Genomic DNA, 18,706 nt, shown 5'->3' with positions numbered 1-18,706 from the left:
ATCTTGCACTAAGTTTGCCCGCTTGTTGTAGTTTGGGATTATTATGTAAATTCTCTCCCCTGCCACTTAACTGCCCAGGCCAGCGGTTAACAAAAGAAGCAATTAACTGTTGATCGCTGGGGTGGGGGCAGGTTTGTCTCTTTTGGGTTTTTTTTTTGATATTCTCCGGAGTCTTGGCTCGGCGGAACGGGGGAGTGGGGGCTCGAAGGAGGCAGGCTGCCCTGCTGGTTACTGCTGGGGTTTTCCTGGCTGTCTTGCCGCTGCCCACCTCGGACTACTTTTCGTGCCGTGCTGCTGCTGCTACCTGCCTTGGATTTGCTGCTGGTTGCTCGTACCTTTCTGCTTCTTGGACGGGGAACACAGGGGGAAGAGACTGAGTCCATCTGAAAGCTCACTGCTCGTCTGTCTCGCTGGAGAGGGACTGAAACTCACTCTGCAGCCAGCCGGGCTGTGACAAGGACACTTAAGTATAACCTTTTCTCCCGGAGAAAAAACCTGCTGGGTTTTGTTGTTGTTTTGTTTCTTTTGTTTTTTTTTTTTCCTCTCTTGTGGTGTTGGGGAAGTGGGTTGCACTAGTCTGTTTACATATATATATATATATAGCAGTTATCCTTCTTGTATTAAAATTCCTTTTCTTAAATTTGATAAAGAGTGGTGTGTTTATCGTGGAGGAGGCCCCTCCCCTGCTTGTGGGTAAAACATTTTGGTTTTTTTTCCCCTCAAACCGAGACACCGCTTCATCCTGCACACACTGCAGCTTCAAAAAGCAGAAGTTAAATCTAAATTGTATTTTTGCTCCCAAAGTCTTGTTCTTTTTAAATGACAACATATTCCTTTGTGAGAAGGTGGAGAAGTGGCTTTGTCAGCCTCCTCATGAAGTGTTTAAGAAAAGGGAGGCAGTAGGGAATAGAAAACAGAAACTACCACCTCATTTACCCCATCATTTTATTGCTTTCACATCAGTTATTGTAATACATCCCCACTACTCCCAGCAGAGAGCTCAGTCTCTCTGCAGCTCTTTTCATTCCAGCAGCTGATCCTATCCTTACGGCTGCATCTCTGGATAACCCCTTGTAGCTCCTTCCTCCCAGTTTCCAGCTGGGGGTCACAAACACTGCACAGAACTCGTGAGGCAGCCGGCACCCCAGCAAGGAAACACAGCTGATCTTGAGCCAGCCCTAAGGAGGGTATCCATCCAACTCTGGAGGTAAAATTTGCATGCATCTGGTGAACAGAGGATGGGGCTATGTGTTCCATCTGTCATCTAAAAAGATGGGTGAAATCAGATCCATGTATGGGTACTGATGATGACCTGAGTATGTGCCTCCAGAGGCTGTGAATCATACGCCCTTTTGATGGCTTTACACACAGCATGGACTGGGTCTCCAGCAGCAAGTTTTCCAGTGTCCTGCAGTCATTACCCTGTGACACTCCCTTGTGCCTAACTTAAGGAACCTTCTGGTCTGTACACAAGGAAAAACAATGCAAGTGAATTATCAAGGCAAAGGCGTAGTGGCAGGCTGGGCTCAAAACCTTTCCTCATGGCTCAGGTCACTCTATTGCAATGACCACATGCTTCACCTGAGCAGTGCTGTTGGCATATATACTGCCTGCCTGCTCCAGGCTGACATGTGCTAATGAGCTCTGGTTAGTATGGTGATAGCAGCACACCTCCAAACCCACGGCTCGACAGACCCCTAAAGATTAGAAACAGAGTAGGATGCCCTAAGGAGGTCAAATATCACCTGGATGCGGTCAGGGAGATGAGATGAAAGTACAGGAACACCACGCAGCTACAGCATGGCAAAGCTGTCTCATGCAGGTTCATACTCAGACATGCCTAGATTAAATAAAACAGTGGGAACAAAAATGCAGTAAAGAAGAAAATTACATCACAACACAAATCAGAGTGAATCAGCAGGCAATTTCTAATGCACAAAAGGTATCACATTCAGAGGGAAGAGGAAAAATAGGATAGCATATCTCAGGCTAGTAAAACCATGCATGAATGAAAGATGACCTAAAGATACGTCACTCTATCCAATCAAAATGGTTGCTGTACTCTCCTGAATGCCACCACAGCCCTTCTGCTCCCACCTTGTCATGTGAAAGGCTTCATTATTTGCACAGTGTCTGCCATTTAACACTTCAGAGACTAAAGGACTGGTGAAACAGCCAGTTTTATAAGTGATAAACATGATATCCAGTTGTGATATCATCTTCAGCACTGCAGAACTTCCCCCACAAGTCTTGAGACAAACCTCAGTTGAGGTTCAGATCCATGGTACTTCTTCAGATCCATGGTACACAACTTCAGATCCATGGTACTTCTTCAGTCAGCTAAAGACTTCTACAGGAAAGGCCCTTAAATATTCAAAACTGTTGGCATAAAAGGTGAGTTTCTTCTTCACTGAAACACCTGTCTGAGTATACAGTCCACTTTGTCAGACCCCAGATTTCAAACTGTTGACACATTCTTCCAGTGCCTCCAAATGCATGAGGCTTGCCACAGAAACAGCTTGCCCTTAAGTTTTCCAGAAAGTGAAAAACATTACAGAAATTTTATTTCCTCCACTTTAATATGTTTTGAAACAACCTGCCCACTTTGCAGTCCTTTGAAGACAACCCCTGAGCACACAGACCATGGACTGAGGTTGTGAATCTGCCAACATTTTCCTTGGCAGCAAAATGGGTTTGAGGAATGACTTCCTCTGGCCCCCCACTCCCTCATTTAAATGCCTGAAATAATCCTCCCCAAGTATACCCCATTAGCATTATATTCTTTATAAGTCAACTGCCAATGTTTAAAGGCGGAACAAAATTCGCAAGCCACCGCCAGGCTTTTAAAATGGTGACCATGTGCTGTTTGCCATTGGTGACACCGACTTGTGCAGGGGCTGCTGGGGGGAATGAGATCAAGAAATGGCAAATTCAGCTTGGGCACGACACCCTCAGCCCTCGTCTGGCATCCCCATCTCGGTTGCATGACGGTCCAGCACAAGCCCAGTCATGAGGAAGGTAGATTTGACCAACTGATGAGTAGATATTCATGTGCCAAGTGGAGTGGCAGCTTATTGCTGTTCCAAAGAAGTGAGTGGCAGAGTGGCATATTGCTGTGTACAGTCCTGCTTCGAGCACTCAGGTAGGGCCTGATGCTTATTTACCACAGCCCCTTTCACATCATTCTGACAGTGTTTTAAAACAACATTTTGCATGCCAAGTCAATATTTATTGTTGAAGTAAAGTAAGGGGTTTATGGCAAATGCAAGCCAGGGTGAAATCTGTATTTTTGGCACTAATTCTAATAAATTTATCCTTTGCAGACTAAAATCTGCATTGGAGATTCAGTTATGCAGTGAAATGTAATTTATCCATATTACAGGTATGTTTTCCTAAAGCACATTAAACTGCATTTGTCAGGTCTGGAAAAATGAACTTAACTTGCATTGACTAAAAGGTATATGTCATTATTTATGGAAACTTGCTAAGCCTATAAATTGAACTGATGAGCAGAAAAAAAACCAAGCACTTCAAATGTCTGTTGTCGGCTCACTCACCAAAGCTAGTTAAACTGTTCTTCCTATTTTTCTTGGTTTCTTCATTTATTTGTGATTTAAAGGTGTTCCAAATGAATTTAATGACATATACTGTTTCAAAAGCTATGAATCATTTCCAATACTTAGGATTTTGTCAGATACCAATGGATCTCAGTAGGAAAAAAAAAAGAGGGGGTGGGGAAATGCCTTCTAAACTTCCAGTTATGAGTTAACTCTGAAGCAATGAGAATTCAGAGTCCTTAACGAAAGCCATATTTTTCAAAGGGCTATGATGTGGAACTGGGAGAGGCTTATCATTTAGCTATTATTATTATTCAAAGAGCTCTGGCTGTACTCAGTGTTTTACAGATGTATAAAGAAAACAAGGTCCTTGTTTCAATGCTTTTCATAGTGCAATTCATATACTCATATATGTGTTCAGGTCCATATGAAGTACTGAAGGACAGATGAAGTAAGAGTAAAAGGGCAATTACCAGTGCGGGAACATGAAATGAAAATATATTTGATTTGTTCATTGTAACATATATTGAACGTTGTTCAATATACAAGAAGGAGAGAATTAAAATATTTAGCATCATCTTTTTTAGGAATAGAGAACGGAGACTTGCTAACTAAGTAAAGATAAATCTGAATAATGACAAGACAGTTTGTAGGTTTTACACAGGTTGCCAGGCTAGATTCCAGGCCATAGTAGATAAAGTTCCTATCCCCAAATATTACAGCATATTTGCCTTTATTAGGTTCTACCTTTCATTACCTCACAAATTTAAAATATATATTTTTCCAGAAAAGAGACAAATTGTAAAGCTGGAATGAGAGCTTGGTAAGTTATGAAATGGTGTGAGAACTTGAAGAGATAAAGCAACCACAGAAGCAGGACCCTTTCATTTATCTCCAGGCTTTAATTATTTTCCTGAGACCCTATTTATATTCATCAGTCTGATAACATAGTGGATAACAAACCTAGCTGAAAAACATGAATTGTGAAATACAGTAACTAAAGTAATTTTTATATGCTTACTAAGGTTTTATACAAATACCTCTATCCACTACACAAGCACAGAATCATAGAGTCATTTAGGTGGGAAAAGACCTTTAAGATCATTGAGTCCAACCATTAATCCAGCATTCTCAAGTCCACCACTAAGCCATATCCCTAAGCACTACATCTACATGTCTTTTAAACACCTTCAGGAAGGGTGACTCAACCTCTTTCCTGGGCAGACTCTTCTAATCCTTGAGAACCTTTTCTGTGAAGAAGTTTTTCCTAATATACTATTTAAACATTTCCTGATGCAACTTGAGGTCATTTCTTCATCTTTTTGCTTGTTACTAGGGAGACAAGACCATCACCCACCTCACTACAACCTCCTTTCAGGTAGTTGTAGGACAGTAATAATTTTTTTTACTTTTTGAAGAGTTAAAACCAAACCTCTCAAGTCCTAAATTTAAATCTCTTATTGTCAGGAAAGAAATCTCAAAATTAGAAATAAATGGGGGAATGGAGAAGGGATAGAATGAATTTTCCACCATGCCTGTGAATAGCCTATGATACTTCGGGACACTTCAGTTTCTGAGATATTTTGCTGCATAATCAAAGATCATTTCATGTTTTTAAATACTGTCTGCTGGAATGCAAATAAAAACCTCTCCCGTGACTGTACAAAAGTATCAATCATAGTTGATAACATCTTAATAGAAAGATTTTTCTCAAGTATCATCACATACCATCTCCATGGCAACTATGGAAATTACATACAAGGATAAACAAGAACAGGGTTAAAAAACTTTTGCCAGTTTCAGGTCCCACAGGAGAATCAAGAAACCAAGCCTGCACTGTCTGAGTAGCTGCTCCCACAAAATGGTCACTTGGCTCAGGGATACTCCTCTATTGCTGCCCAGGAGCAGGATTTCTGGATATTCTGTTTGACCCTGTCTAATTCCTGGTGTACGAGGAAAGGTTCAAGCCAGACCACACAAAGCCTAGGTATATTAATCCCCCAAAGTTACAGTCTGGCTTACATTGAGGAGCTGTGCTGCTTCTCTCCCTGCTTCATGTAGTTCCCTGGGCCACTAAATTGAGAACCAAGGAGGGGACACAAGGCTTATGGGAAGCTGGAGTGTACCAGCCCCTGTCCTGAGATCTCTGTCTGTGCTCAGAAAGACAGGCAAGCTCAAAAGGGAGCTGTCTGAACAACTAAGCAAATAGTGCTGTTAAGTGGTACATCAGGCAGGGCAAGGCACAGCAACTGCTGTTGCAGAGATGTCTCACTCTGCATGTACACACAAACGAGCTTCCAAACCAAGCACAGATAGCTCATTCCGTCTCGTTATTGTAGTACAAGTCTTGCTGAAGTATAAATGAGCTATTCCTGATTCCATTTAAATTAAAAACACAAAACCCTGACAGAAATGTAGTCAGTTTAATGCATTATTTACCAAATCCTCAAAAGAATTTTTATATAAAAATCTCCCTTTACCGGCTGAGAGCAGCTCATGAGAGGAATGACATGCCTCTTCCAGCATGCACCTCTCCAGCATCACTTTCCAAGAAAGGCAGGCTTGTCTCCCATCCTGACTGAATTAATCCTCTGTTAGCTGTAGCTAACCCTTCCTTTGAAGTGCACAGTAAACACTGCTCCCCAGCACAACCTGAGTGATCATGCCCACTTGTTGAAACCCAGTGTTATATGTGTTGGACAGGGGAAGACACTGGCTGGGAATGACAATGTTTCCAAGCCAGTAGCATTTCAGAAGTACTTCTAATAGGAGATAAAACAGGGGAGGGAAAAAAAAGAAAAGATTTGACTGCATTTAGAATGAATCTTGATCCATCTGTTAAAAGAATTACTTGATTTTATGGCATGGGAATGGGCAGCCCAAAGGTTGTTCCAGCCTGCTGTTCGTGCAGAGGAGGGTTGCTCTACAAAGGTTCCTTACTTTCCTTCCTGCATCTCATGTGCTTGGCTCTTCTAGTTTCATTTTCACAGAGAGTGTTAATCATTTACAGATAGTTCCTAATGCAAAAAAAAAAAAAATTACTGGACTCCAGAAGGCAGAACCTTCTGGTTAGCAGCATTATTCAGTTAAATATAAACAACTGCTAGATTATCAGTGATGATTTAAAAACAAGAGGTCTTGCACTCCCTGAAATATTCAGGCATATGTAGATGGGTGCATACACACAAACACACAACTAGCTGTTTTTAATTTGCAGATACTTATGTTCAAAACTGTAAGATGCAAATCGGAGAATAACACACTCATATGCAAATGGTCTCATATGCAAGTTTCTTGCAGGGGCCCTAGTTACAGACAATGGGCTCCTGTTTGCTCAGCTGTCTCCCTGCGACATATTACAGTTGTGCATTTTGACCCTTCACTACAAACTGTAACCTGGTTTAAAGTATTGCTCAGCATTTTGCCGTTCATGGTGAGTGCTGACATGAAGAGTACGTGTCTAGTTCACAAACCACCTACTTCATAGTTGCCTTCTGCCAGAGAAAACTAACCTATGTAGCCAAATGATCTCTTCTAGGTACTTTTAACACCTTTTTATATTCTGTACTTTAAGAGATAACAAGGTGGTGAGGTTTTTTTATCCCAGTCTGTATTATTGGTCTTTCAGCAACTGTACCTTATGTAGATTCTCCAATATAGAACTTGTTGTCTTTTTTTCTGGTATTTTAGTGTTAGTATGCAACCATAAAGCTTTCTTGACAGGAATTACTGGAGAAATGGGGCCAGGAAGATAAATTCCTTTTCATGAATTAAAAACACAAAGGAGAACTTTTAATGAGTCAGATGCTATCATCTCTCAAATGGATGCTTTTTAAACCATACTTTTTAGTTTGTCCTGGCAGTCTTTGGTGTATAGTTGTGGTTTAACTCCAGCCAGCAGATCTGCCCCAGACAGCTGGAGCCACTCCTTCAGCAAAATAGGGGAGAGCATCGGGGGGATAAAATCCAGAAAAACTCTCGGGTTAAGATAGAACAGTTTGATAGATAACGCAAAACCTGCATGTGCAAGCAAAGCTGTATTAGGAATTCACTGCTTCCCATTGGTATACAAGTGGTCAGCCATTTCTAGGAAAGGAGAGCTCTATCATGGGTAACAGTTACCTAGGAAGAACACCACCATCATTCCAGATGTTCCCCTTTTTCCTTCTTCCCACTGCTTTATGTGCTGAGCATGACACCACATGGTATGGAATATTCCTTTGGTCAGCTGAGGTCAACTATCCCCACTGTGTCTCCTACCAACCAGTAGGAGTTGGGGCAGTATGAGAAACAAAAAACCACCTTGATGCTGTGCCAACACTGTTCAGCAATAACTAACACATCCCGGTTGCTATCAATACTTTCTTCATCACAGATCCAAAACATAGCACCATATGAGTTACTATGAAGAAAATGAACTCTGGCCAAAACCAGTACTATAGTCAAGAGATGGAACTAGAGTCTTGACCAGATGAGAGCTGATATTATTTGTTTGACTGAAACTTCTGCATCACAAGCTTTGGTCTTGGTCATCTTGACATGACAACTGAGTCATTGCTGCAAGATAACTCAGACACTGAATGATGTTCATGGTGCTTTAGTCACTGCAGGGAGCAAAAGACTGTCACTGAAAGAGAGAAACAAAGGAAAGATTATAATGTAATTAGAAGTCAGTAAATACAAGAACCTTGTGAAAATTCCAAAGCAGATAAAAAACAACAAATCCAGAAAAAACCCTCCATAACAATTGAAGAGAAACATTAATTGTAAGGTAAAGTTATAAAGCAAAGTAGTTGGAGTCATGATCTATTTACTCCTATCTGGAGCTCCAAAAAATTAAACTAGGTTTCAGTTGGGAGTTAAACATTTGCATACAAGTCTGTAACGTACACAAACACCTTATTTTGGTTGTTTTTCACTGGAACAAAGGTATCCTGGCTGTTGGAGAAAAAGGCTTCAATTGCAACCCATATCAGCTGGCAAAATTGCTTTGTTTTGAGCAAGATGACACTTAAGTCATTGGACACGTTAGCTAGGACTCTGCTGGAGATTTTGGCTCCCATGAAGCTGATTTGGTTCTAGTGTAATGTCAGCAAGTGGTAAGTTTGTTTGCAAAAAGATATGTACTTCTATGTTACTCCTTCACCTCAGCCACTAGGAAGAAGGCCTGTAAAAGGAGCCAGTATTTGCTTTGCGCTGAGTCATTTCTTCCATGTGTGGAGGGATTTCCTCCAAACCTTACACTCGTCATGGTCCAGACATTGCACTCACCATAGGCCTCTGCATTACAGGGTTGCTTCTGTGAAACACAGCAGGATACAAAGGGAAATATAGCCATACAGTTACTGTGTGCTCCATCCAAGAGTTAAACTCCAACGATTCCATGATTTTTGTCATAGTTCCATAATCTCCCTTTATTTCCCCATTATGGGCAAAACAGTTCATATCACCAAACAAGGCCAAAGCCTCGAGCCCAGATGACATAAATCAATCACAAACATCATTGAGCAGAATGAAGTTATACTGGTACAACCTCAATTTAAGCAGTACACATGTGTTTAGTTTGATATTGACTATTTACTTTTGAGCATACTCTGCAAATATCACTGCCATATTTCTTAAGAGCTCTGTTCCAGGTCTGGTGTTGATTCGCAAACCAACTGGCTGTCCTTTGAAGCTGCTGGCCATATGTTTCAAAGTCCATGTTAGTCAAAGAATGGAAAGCATATCTCCCAACTGCTCACATTAATGAATGCCATTCTTCTGGGACAATCTGTGGTGACATTGTAAAAACAAGCATAACAGTTTGTACATGTCGCCAAAACTCCAAATGAAATAATCGGTCTCCTGTTAGCCAAAAATCCTCACGTCCCTTGTGACTGAAGTGCACAGTCTGCTGCTTCCTCATCTTTCTAAAGTCTTGGGGTTTTTGAGTTTGGTCAGATTTCTACTTGAGTAATTTGGTTTCTTTTGATTCCTTCAAACAGGAGTTAATCAGAACCAGCAGACTGTTGGAGACAAGCAATGATAAGATTCAGACTTCTCTTTTTTTTTTTTTTGATACCCAAAGCAAAGTTCAAGAGCATAGGAAGAAAAGATCATACTTAAAGAGCACTGAAGTCTTTGAAACACAAAATCATGAGGGGCCAGTGTTAAAGGTTGAGACTTTACAAGAAGAACAACCTTTATTTTGAAAATTATATCACTGAGTATTTTCCTGCCTCATCAAGGAGTCAAATGAGTGCTAGAGCAAATGAAGCAGAAGAACCACAAATTCAAGGTGGAAGCAACTTCACTGCTTTGGGTGACAGTGATGTCCTAGATCCACATAGCAAACTCACAAAATCTTAGGAGAAGACAAGTGTTGGTATGAGCAGCCAGACATTCACTCTACATCACCTTGCAACTCATAGAGAAGTCTGTGAGACACTAAGACCACAGTAGCCACAATCTAATTTAAAGCTCCTTATTTGTAGAGTCCTCTAGATGTAGGGGACAAGAAGAGCAAAGCACTAACACTGAGCCAGACACCCCCAAAGCAGTGTAGGGATTCAGATTCATCCCATGCCTGGTCTTTGCTACTCAATTCTGACTAAGAGAAGAGGAGAACTGCTGGCTTCATACTAAATCTGATTCTGCTGCACTGGATCATTGTGCCGTAGAGCAGTGCCTATGTTTTAAACCCCCTAGTCAATGGCTAAGCTGGATATCAGACACAGCCTGCACTACACCCCAAATCTTTCCATCAAATAACATTTTGAAGCTGTCCAAAGCAAAACTAAATTGTGCACTGTGTAACTAGTGACTCAAGTTTCTTTGCCTTTGTCTTCTGCACCCCATTTTTTGGACAAATTACAAGTATTGTAATGTTTCTTACTGCCTAGAAATTTCCTAATTAACATTCTGAAACCTCTTAAAACAGATTAGCATAATTAAAAAGCTCCTGTTTGACTCATTGTCACCTCAATCATCAATTTAAAAAAAATAAAATTCAAATGCACATCTTGTTCAACATCCTCAGAAAAAAGTGAAAGCTCATTTTAGCATAGCAGCTGCTGGGAAGGGAAGCATTGAAAACAATCTGAGGTTTGGGAAAAATAGGCCAGTGAAAATCAGGGAATAGACACTTAGACAGGCTCTAGCTGATGCTCAGCACAGCCCCAGCCTTGAGAGAGCATTTGTTTCCAGTTTCTGGATAAGGTGTCCAGGAGGTGCCACCAAGACTGCTTCAAAATGAACCGTGAGTCATCAAACTAAAGAAAGGGGCTTTCTTCATCAGCTTCTGTTGTCTGACAGGCTAGGAAACACTCATGCAAGCAGGTATGCCATAGTGCTGAAAAGATGAGTGTTCAGAATAGATGGAGTATGAACTCTCCATCAACAGCATTTGCTTTGAGTTTGTGTGCCCCAAGCTCAAAACATGGAGCTTGGTAGGTTTGCTTTCATATGCTGCCCAGCACCAAGCTGGGCTTAGTAGGGAAACTACTCCAGGCATGACTCCTTCCAGGCTCTGTAGGAGGAACCCAAGCAGGGTGGTAGAGGCCTGCCAACAACACATACTAGGAAATTCTGTTCTGGGACCCAGAGAATTGCCTGTGGAAACCAGATAAACAGGTCACTCCACAGGCTGGCTTACAAAGCTGCATAAGGTCTCCAGTTTCTGGGCTACTTTCCCAGCCTGGGCATCTGTTCAGACCTGCTGCCCCATGCCCAGCCTCCTCTATATTAAGATGTATAAACAGCTCCATGGTTTACTCCCAGTCTGCTTGCAGTGGTTGATGGCAAAACAACCCCAATCATTTACCTAAGGAATTTGAGAGCCGTGATGATACAGACTTGCAAAGGGACAGATAAGAGGTAACACTTGCCTGTACTTATAATCCTTACCTTTGGGTAGTAAGTTACCATGCAGCAGCTGATCTTTCTTTAAACTGTAGGCTGTACTTTATATAAACTGTGTGCTCATTTATTTCATACTAGACATGTGATCTTTACATCTGTAGGGACAGTTGATGATCAGCAAGGCAGAATGGATGTATGAGATTGTTAAAAAGATATGGGTGATCCTTTCTAACAAGTATTCTGTTTTGCCTTCTGACGTCAGCTTCTTGGTCACACTAAAGCTAACCAGAACATCACCCCCCAGCAGATCAGACCTACAGCTCTGGCAGAGCCTGAAAGCTTGGGTGCAACCTGGTCCAGCTGACAGTCCTGTGTTTTTGACCCAAAGCCACAAATTCTTTTCTAGCAGAAAATAATTAAATGGGCACTAACCATGGAAAGATGCAGAACAACACTGGAAGACTGTGCAATGGTTTTCCATGCTTTGTGCTGCAGTGGGCAGAAACTGGGGCATAGGAGATTCCATCTGAACATGAGAAAAAACTTCTTTACTGTGAGGCTGACAACACTGAAACACCTGTCCAGAGGGGTCACTATCTCTGGCAATATTCAAAAGCCATCTGGACAAAATCCTGAGTGACATGCTCTAGGGGACCTTGCTTGAGCAGGAAAGTTGAACTAGATGACCTCCAGTGGTCCCTTCTAAGCTTAAACATTCTGTGATTCTGTACTTCATTATAAGCTTTGCGTTTTGAAGTCTTCTGTGAGAGATTCAAAAAAGTTGTCTTTGAAAGTCTGAACAAAGTCCTCTTCCTATGTTTTGATTTTATAGGCGCTGAAAATAACATACATTTCCCTAACACATAGGAAATGGTATGCATTTTCTCCCATACACATTCCCCAATAAGATAAAGGAAACTGAAACTGCATGAACTCTGAAATCCAACAGGTAAAGGATAACACAATGAAGCAGAGTCAGTCAATGTTTTGATACTCTTGTTTGCTTTTAGTGAATAGGGGGGGGTGATGTTGAACTGGAAAAACTTTTCATCCCAGTCTTCACAGATGAGTACACCAGAAAAAAGCTGGGTGAGGACATGTTTGTCTCTCCCCATTCTTGGGGTCTGGTTTAATGATTAACCTGAAACAGCCAAGATCTGTGGAGAGCAGATTGGTGTATGAGGTATCCTGCAGAGACTGAAAACATAGATTAAGAAACTCTGCAAAACACTTGAAGTGGAAAAGAAACCAGGAGGGTTTGCCTTTACATTCAATAGCCTTTCTCTTCCTTCTTGCAGAGGAAAAGTATCCTCACTGAAACCTGTGTGTGCTGTGGCCATGCTGCTCTTTTGACTCCCACTCAGACTTCCCATGGATACCTTGACTTGCTCTAAAGCTTCTTCTAATTGAAAACCATGGTTTGAAATGTCATTATTCAAGTGTTTAAAATATTCTGGTGAATGTTTGTAAGCATGTGCCATGACCACACTTTTCTCTTATGGCAGTGCCAGTAAAGAGAACCTCACTGTTTCGGGGGTGCTTCCTCAGCCAAGGCAAATGGAGAGATAATCTTCCTTTCCATGGAGACAGCCCCCTTGCCCTCATGCACTGGGTCCCTCATAGCACAGGTGAAGCAGCTCCCACAGCGTTAGGACTGTGCTGCCAGTGGAAGAAAACAGGACCAAATCATGTTTGCACCTTGCTGAGGCTCAGGGGCACTAGACATGAAGTCCCTAGGAAAGAGGTGTGAGTGGAAGCACTGAAGACTTTCTCCTTGAACAGTATGAACTAAAAACCTTAATTGTGGCACCTTGCACAAAATCTAGATTGTATGTATATGACAGAAGGCAGCGTAGAAATACTTCTGCAAGGATGTGCTTAATCTGTGGGGTTTCTCGTCACACCTGCTCGCAGCCATCACCGCCCGCTGGTGGGACCACACAAGGGATCAGGTTTCCTGGCAGTACACACTCAGCACCTGCAGGTATGGCTTTTGACAGGCTGTGATATGTTGTCACAGGACAAGAGGCCACAAATCCATCTGAAGGAACTGTCAACATTTTCAGCTTCTAAATACAGAGCGGAAATGATTTATTACTACAACACAAAAAATGAAACAACCTTTCGAGGTGACTGCCTGGGCAGCCAGTAATAACTCAGAGTTTATTAAGACCCAGGCAAAGAAGGAAAAAGAAGCAGAAGTGAAGTATATTTCTATCCACAGCTCAGCTTCTGCACTTGAACATACAGTATCTACACACAACAGACATGAAATGCTCCATTACAGAAGAGGTATAATGGGGCTCTGAGCAACTTGGTCTAGTGGAAATTGTTCCTGCCCATGGCAAAGGGGTGGGAACTAGATGGCCTATAAGGTCCCTTCCAATCTCAACCATTTTATGATTCTATTATATCCGAACTCTCAATCACTATTCTCATCCAGCTGTTTTCTCCTTCTCTGATACAAAGTCAAACTAAGATCAATAGATAATAATTAATCTTACAAATTGATTTTGTCCATAAACAACAATATTGGAAATAAATAAAAGACCTTTGAGAAGTCCTGAGGGAAATAATAAAGCATTACACTGAGGCAATTACATACAATTCCTATTAAGCAGATGAACTCCACATGTTGTGGCCTCTTACACTCATTATTTCAGCAGATACAAAAATCTTACAATAATATTAGATTGTCAGGAAATACTTCAGGTAACTAAGTACATATTTCATCAGATTTTACTGCACCATTATACACGCTCATGTCCTATAACATACAATGCATACACAGGGAGAATGCGGGCTGTGGGAGCATGGGCTTCTGCACTGCCAGTTTCAGGGATGTGGTTCCTCAGGCAGCATCAACCAAGCTACATCCATGCTGATACCAAGGAGAAATCCTACCTCCACCTTTTGTTCTCCACGACCATATGTTCCCCCTTGTACTCTGGTGGTTAGCACCAGTTAGCCTGATCAGGGAGGGACCTGGCAGGAGAATAACTCCAATTAAAAAAAGGCAAAGAAATGTAATGCCAAGTGTAGCAATGCATTCACAATATATGGCATGGAGAATGTCCTGCCAAAAATGGGCTGACGAAGAGAATCAACCAGCCACTGATAATGCTTTATCAACTGATGTTCTTAATGTGATTTGAATGTACTGAATGTAAAAACTGCAGTGTCACTGTTTCTTCTTCCCAGAATACCCCTGTAAGCTCAGGGGGCTGGGGAAAGAATGTGACCTCATGCTCCTTGAAACTCTTTCCCATTGAATGTAAATCCCCTTACTCCTATTGGCCCAAAGCCAGATTCCCCTCTTGTCCCTTAGTGGTGAATTTGAATCCCTTCAAAGTCTATATAAACCTGTCTCCATGAATAAACTTCCACTTTGTTCTTTTCCCTCTCTGGTGGTCTCTGCATGTCCTTCTCTGGGGCTCTCAGGGACCACGTGGGAGGGGAAAAGCAAAGAGCACACTTTCTCTTAGGTTATGGACTAGCAGCTCCAGGACCAGGAGAATCACCATATCGTTGCAGAAATCATACAACACACAGCACCAACGAGGCATAAAGAAATTCAACAGGTTCAGCCAAGAGGCATTATACTCAATAACTATGTGGACCCAGGTACTTTAACTTTTTCCAGCAAGCTGCTTGTTTCCAGACATCAGTTAAGGGTTATTTTAGTGCCCTGGATTTCCCTAATGAATGTGTCAGATCTGCTGATCCCATGTGGATGTCTCTGATGCCCATGTGGCGCCAGGCAACTGCAACTGACAGCCATGCCAAGCCCCTTGTATCCAGGAGCTCTTGAAAGGGGATCTCACTCTTTTGCCTCCTGATTGATCACAGGGCTGAAGGGCCTAAAATACTTCCATAAAAGCAACTCAGCTTTCCTGGAATGTTTCCAGGCAGATAAGAAATGGTGCAGTTATGGTCTCTTGTAGAGGCAGAAAACAAAGAGCTCCTCTTCAAACCAAATTAAGAGGATGAAAAGGCCTCAAGAAGAGGGGAAGGGAAGAGCCTCTGTGTGAATACCCGAAACTGGACTGATCCACTGAATATCCTCATGGCAAGGACAGCCAGGAATGGGAGGAGGAAACGGTTTCTGAAGTTTCCAAAAGTGTAAAATGTGAAAATGGAATTTAATTGTTGGGAAAATGAGGTCTACTGATATCAACACATGACCCTTAGTTGTCCATCACCTGCTCCAAAGCCACAACCCAAGTAAATGAAAGAACAAAAACCACTCTTGCCTGCAGACACCCAAGCAGCTCTAAAAAATTACTAAGGCCTTCTGAGAAAACTGCCATGCTGATTAAACAGCAATCCTCATGCAACAATTCCAAGGAGTCCAGCAGCAGGGCTGGGAGGTTTTCCAAGCAAACAAATAACCCCACCTTGATGTGCAGGTGGGTATCCCAGTGCCAAGGGAGTCCCCTATTGCTGTCTTTTTCCGACAGCTCTGCAAGCTCAGTCTTCGAGGACTAACTCATAAACCAACAGTAAAACTGTTGGCTCCACATTCTTGTCTTCAAATAAGACATCCCAGCTCTGGTCCCAGAAAGCACTGCCACCAGCCATCAGCCAGGAGTCCTCCTGCACCAGGTACCTGAACACAGGAGTTCACAGGTTTCCTTCCCTCCGGCAACCTGGGGCTGAAAAACACCTCCTGCTCCATGGATATCCACCCAATAGCAAATGCAGAATCCAGAGGGGAAAGCTTTTGGGTCCTTCCTCAGACTATCACCTGCTACTGGACTGCTCACAGAAAGGAGAGCAGCTAGTTGCAAGTCATTTTATGCACAATTTATACCAGTACTTTGCATTGTAAAAAAGTTGTTTACCTCTTATGTAGAAAAAAACAAGAATGCTGAGCATCCTCCCATGCTTTCTAGTTTGTGAAGAAAAAAAGCAGGGGAAAAGGTAAAGGGTTTAATCAACCTCCAATTCATTTTTATTGTTAGCAGATGCTTCAACTTGCTAGTTTTCAGGGGCCACTTCAGTCTCTCTTTCGCAGTTGCCTAAATGCATTGTCAGCACTTACAGCAACAGGAACACCGATAACACAAAGCAGTGATGCTCTAGCGCAACACAGCACAGCTCTCTGCCCAGTTACTACTCAGAAAGGACTGCTTGGAGGGGGGAAGCCAGGGAGGTGCAGGGTGAAGAGAGAGCAGAAGCAGCAGCACATAAGTGCTGAAAGGAGACTCTTCAGAGGACACTGGGGAGAGGCTGAAATTACTGTCCCACTCTCCCCAAGTCCACTTGTTGCTGGGCCTCAGCATGGTGCTACACAGTGGGCACTTACCTTGTGTGTGCTGTACCAGGGGCCAGAGAGGGGCCCACTCCCGGTGCCTGCTCCCCCAAAGGATGCATTCCAAGCTGCCCACTCTGAAACCGGGATGATGCCCATGTCCCTACCGTCAGGCCCCGGCCACTGGCCACGCCATGCACTGTCACAGCAGTGGGGACGGGTGGCTGTGAGGAAAGGCGAACAGGACCTGGACGTGGCACTCACTTCCTAGTGTGGGCAAGGCTGCTGGCACGGGTCACTGCACACAGGTGTGCAGGGCTGGATAGCTCAGGGCTGCGATTGCCGATGTACGGCAGGACACCCTCAGCTGGGAAGTAGTTGCAGCATAGGAGAGGAAACGGAGCTTGACAAAAGGTTTTGCTGCTCCTTCCCAGGGTATTCAGGTGTCTTTTTTTCTCTCTCTGACTTCTCCGATGCCCCACCCTGCTCTGAAAAGGCAGCCTGGGAATTTAACTCCTTCAAATCAGTGCCTCAATCTAATGGTCTATTATTAATTCCTCACTGCTAGATTGCAAGATTTGGAAGCTTTTATTCCCAAAGGCGTATAGTCACTTGCATAAATTCTAACTTCCATCCTGTATTCTTCTCTTGCAGAGATTTCAGGCAATGGGGTTTTCCCCCCAGCCTGTGGCTTCATTGATTCATTATCTTAATTTTGATTTTATCACTTAAGTTCTCCTGAAGAAAACAAAAACTGAACAAGCTCATCAAAGGGAGAGTAGAGCCATCAAGGTAGGAGCTTGGCAGAGTTACATGGGAGACAGAAGGAAGTTTCTAGAGCAGCATAGAAAGGAATATTAAGACGCTACATCTCAGGCTCTGGACAATAAAACTGCTTGCAATCCAGAGAGCTTATACTGTACGTTGGAAGAACTAACTTATATTAATTCATCCCATTGGTTAGCTGGGCTTGAAAATGCCCGAAAGTCACGACAATTACTGTAGCAGATAAGGGTCAGCAGGAAATAACTCTGCCCCTGCTACAACAGAGTTTTCTCCCACTCTTGAGAAGAACTGTCATTGATTACTTAGTTCCAGTGAGACTGGTGGTCCTCCCATCAGCAGTACGCATCAAGAGCAGAGAGAACAAGTCAGATGCAGACTATTAGCCTGAGAACTGAGCTTTCAGTAGGCAAGCAGATATGATCCCTGATAGAAATGCAGCAAAGCTGACTGCAGAGAGACAAATGAGGATACAGCCCCTCAGTGTGATTAATTTGTTCAAAAAATGGAAGGAACACACAATTACAGGAAAGAAACTGAAGTTAAATTAACACTGTCACTTGACTAAATAATGTCTTAACCACAAGGATGTTATTTGAATCCAGACAGGAGGTGATATAGAAAAGGCAGAAATGGCAAAGTAGTTCTTCAGTTAGATGATGATATAACACCCCAAAACATAAAACATTGCCTTATAACAATAAATGTTTTGTTCATGTGTGTGGTCTAACTTGAAATACCAGTTTCTGTGATCTCAGCTCCAGTAAGTCCTCTGTAAATACTGGAATTAGGTGCAGCCATGTATACATAGGTACGCTGGAAGAAAACGGCTCCGATACTTCACGGCTCTGTAAATTGCTGCCGGCTATTTTTACTGTGTTGTGTAATTATTCTCTGCAGTTCAAGCTTATACTGAAGAAAAAAAATCGAGGCAATCCGGGTTATGGTTGCAAAAAACCCCTTTAAAGTGGAACTGGAGTGTAAACTGCTGCAATGGTATTTGTCCCGTCTAGAGAGAGCTGAAACAAAAGCTCAGAGGGAAGAGTGAATGGACCCATTCTTTTAACTCCAGGGCTAAACTGGAAGTCTGCTGACAATTTAAGTGTCAACATCAGCTACTTTAAGGCAGATCATTTTAGCAAAAACACCAGGCTAATGTTCTTCATTTGTCATCCTTAATTTGCACTTGTTGGATAGCAGATCTTGGGGCGAAGAGGAAAAGCAGCAACGATTGTCAAAGGTTGCTGGCCTGAGGAAAGTTCTCCCATTC

The 18,706-nt window shown here is 42.5% G+C and overlaps 1 protein-coding gene across 1 annotated transcript in view; it reads right to left on the bottom strand.

Moving 5' to 3' along the window:
• Positions 1 to 17,081, bottom strand: part of NIPAL2 (NIPA like domain containing 2) — a 52,503-nt gene extending 35,422 nt beyond the window's left edge. The window contains exon 1 of the mRNA XM_071553057.1: positions 16,708 to 17,081. Within this exon, the coding sequence (XP_071409158.1) occupies positions 16,708 to 16,812 (105 nt within the window). The 5' untranslated portion in view covers positions 16,813 to 17,081. The remainder of the gene's footprint in view (positions 1 to 16,707) is intronic.
• Between the last annotated feature and the right edge of the window lie 1,625 nt (positions 17,082 to 18,706).

Source organism: Pithys albifrons, chromosome 4 (assembly GCF_047495875.1).
Source record: "Pithys albifrons albifrons isolate INPA30051 chromosome 4, PitAlb_v1, whole genome shotgun sequence".
Lineage (NCBI taxonomy): Eukaryota > Metazoa > Chordata > Aves > Passeriformes > Thamnophilidae > Pithys > Pithys albifrons.
The sequence above is the reverse complement of the archived record's forward strand: the minus strand, read 5'-3'. Positions and strand labels throughout refer to the sequence as shown.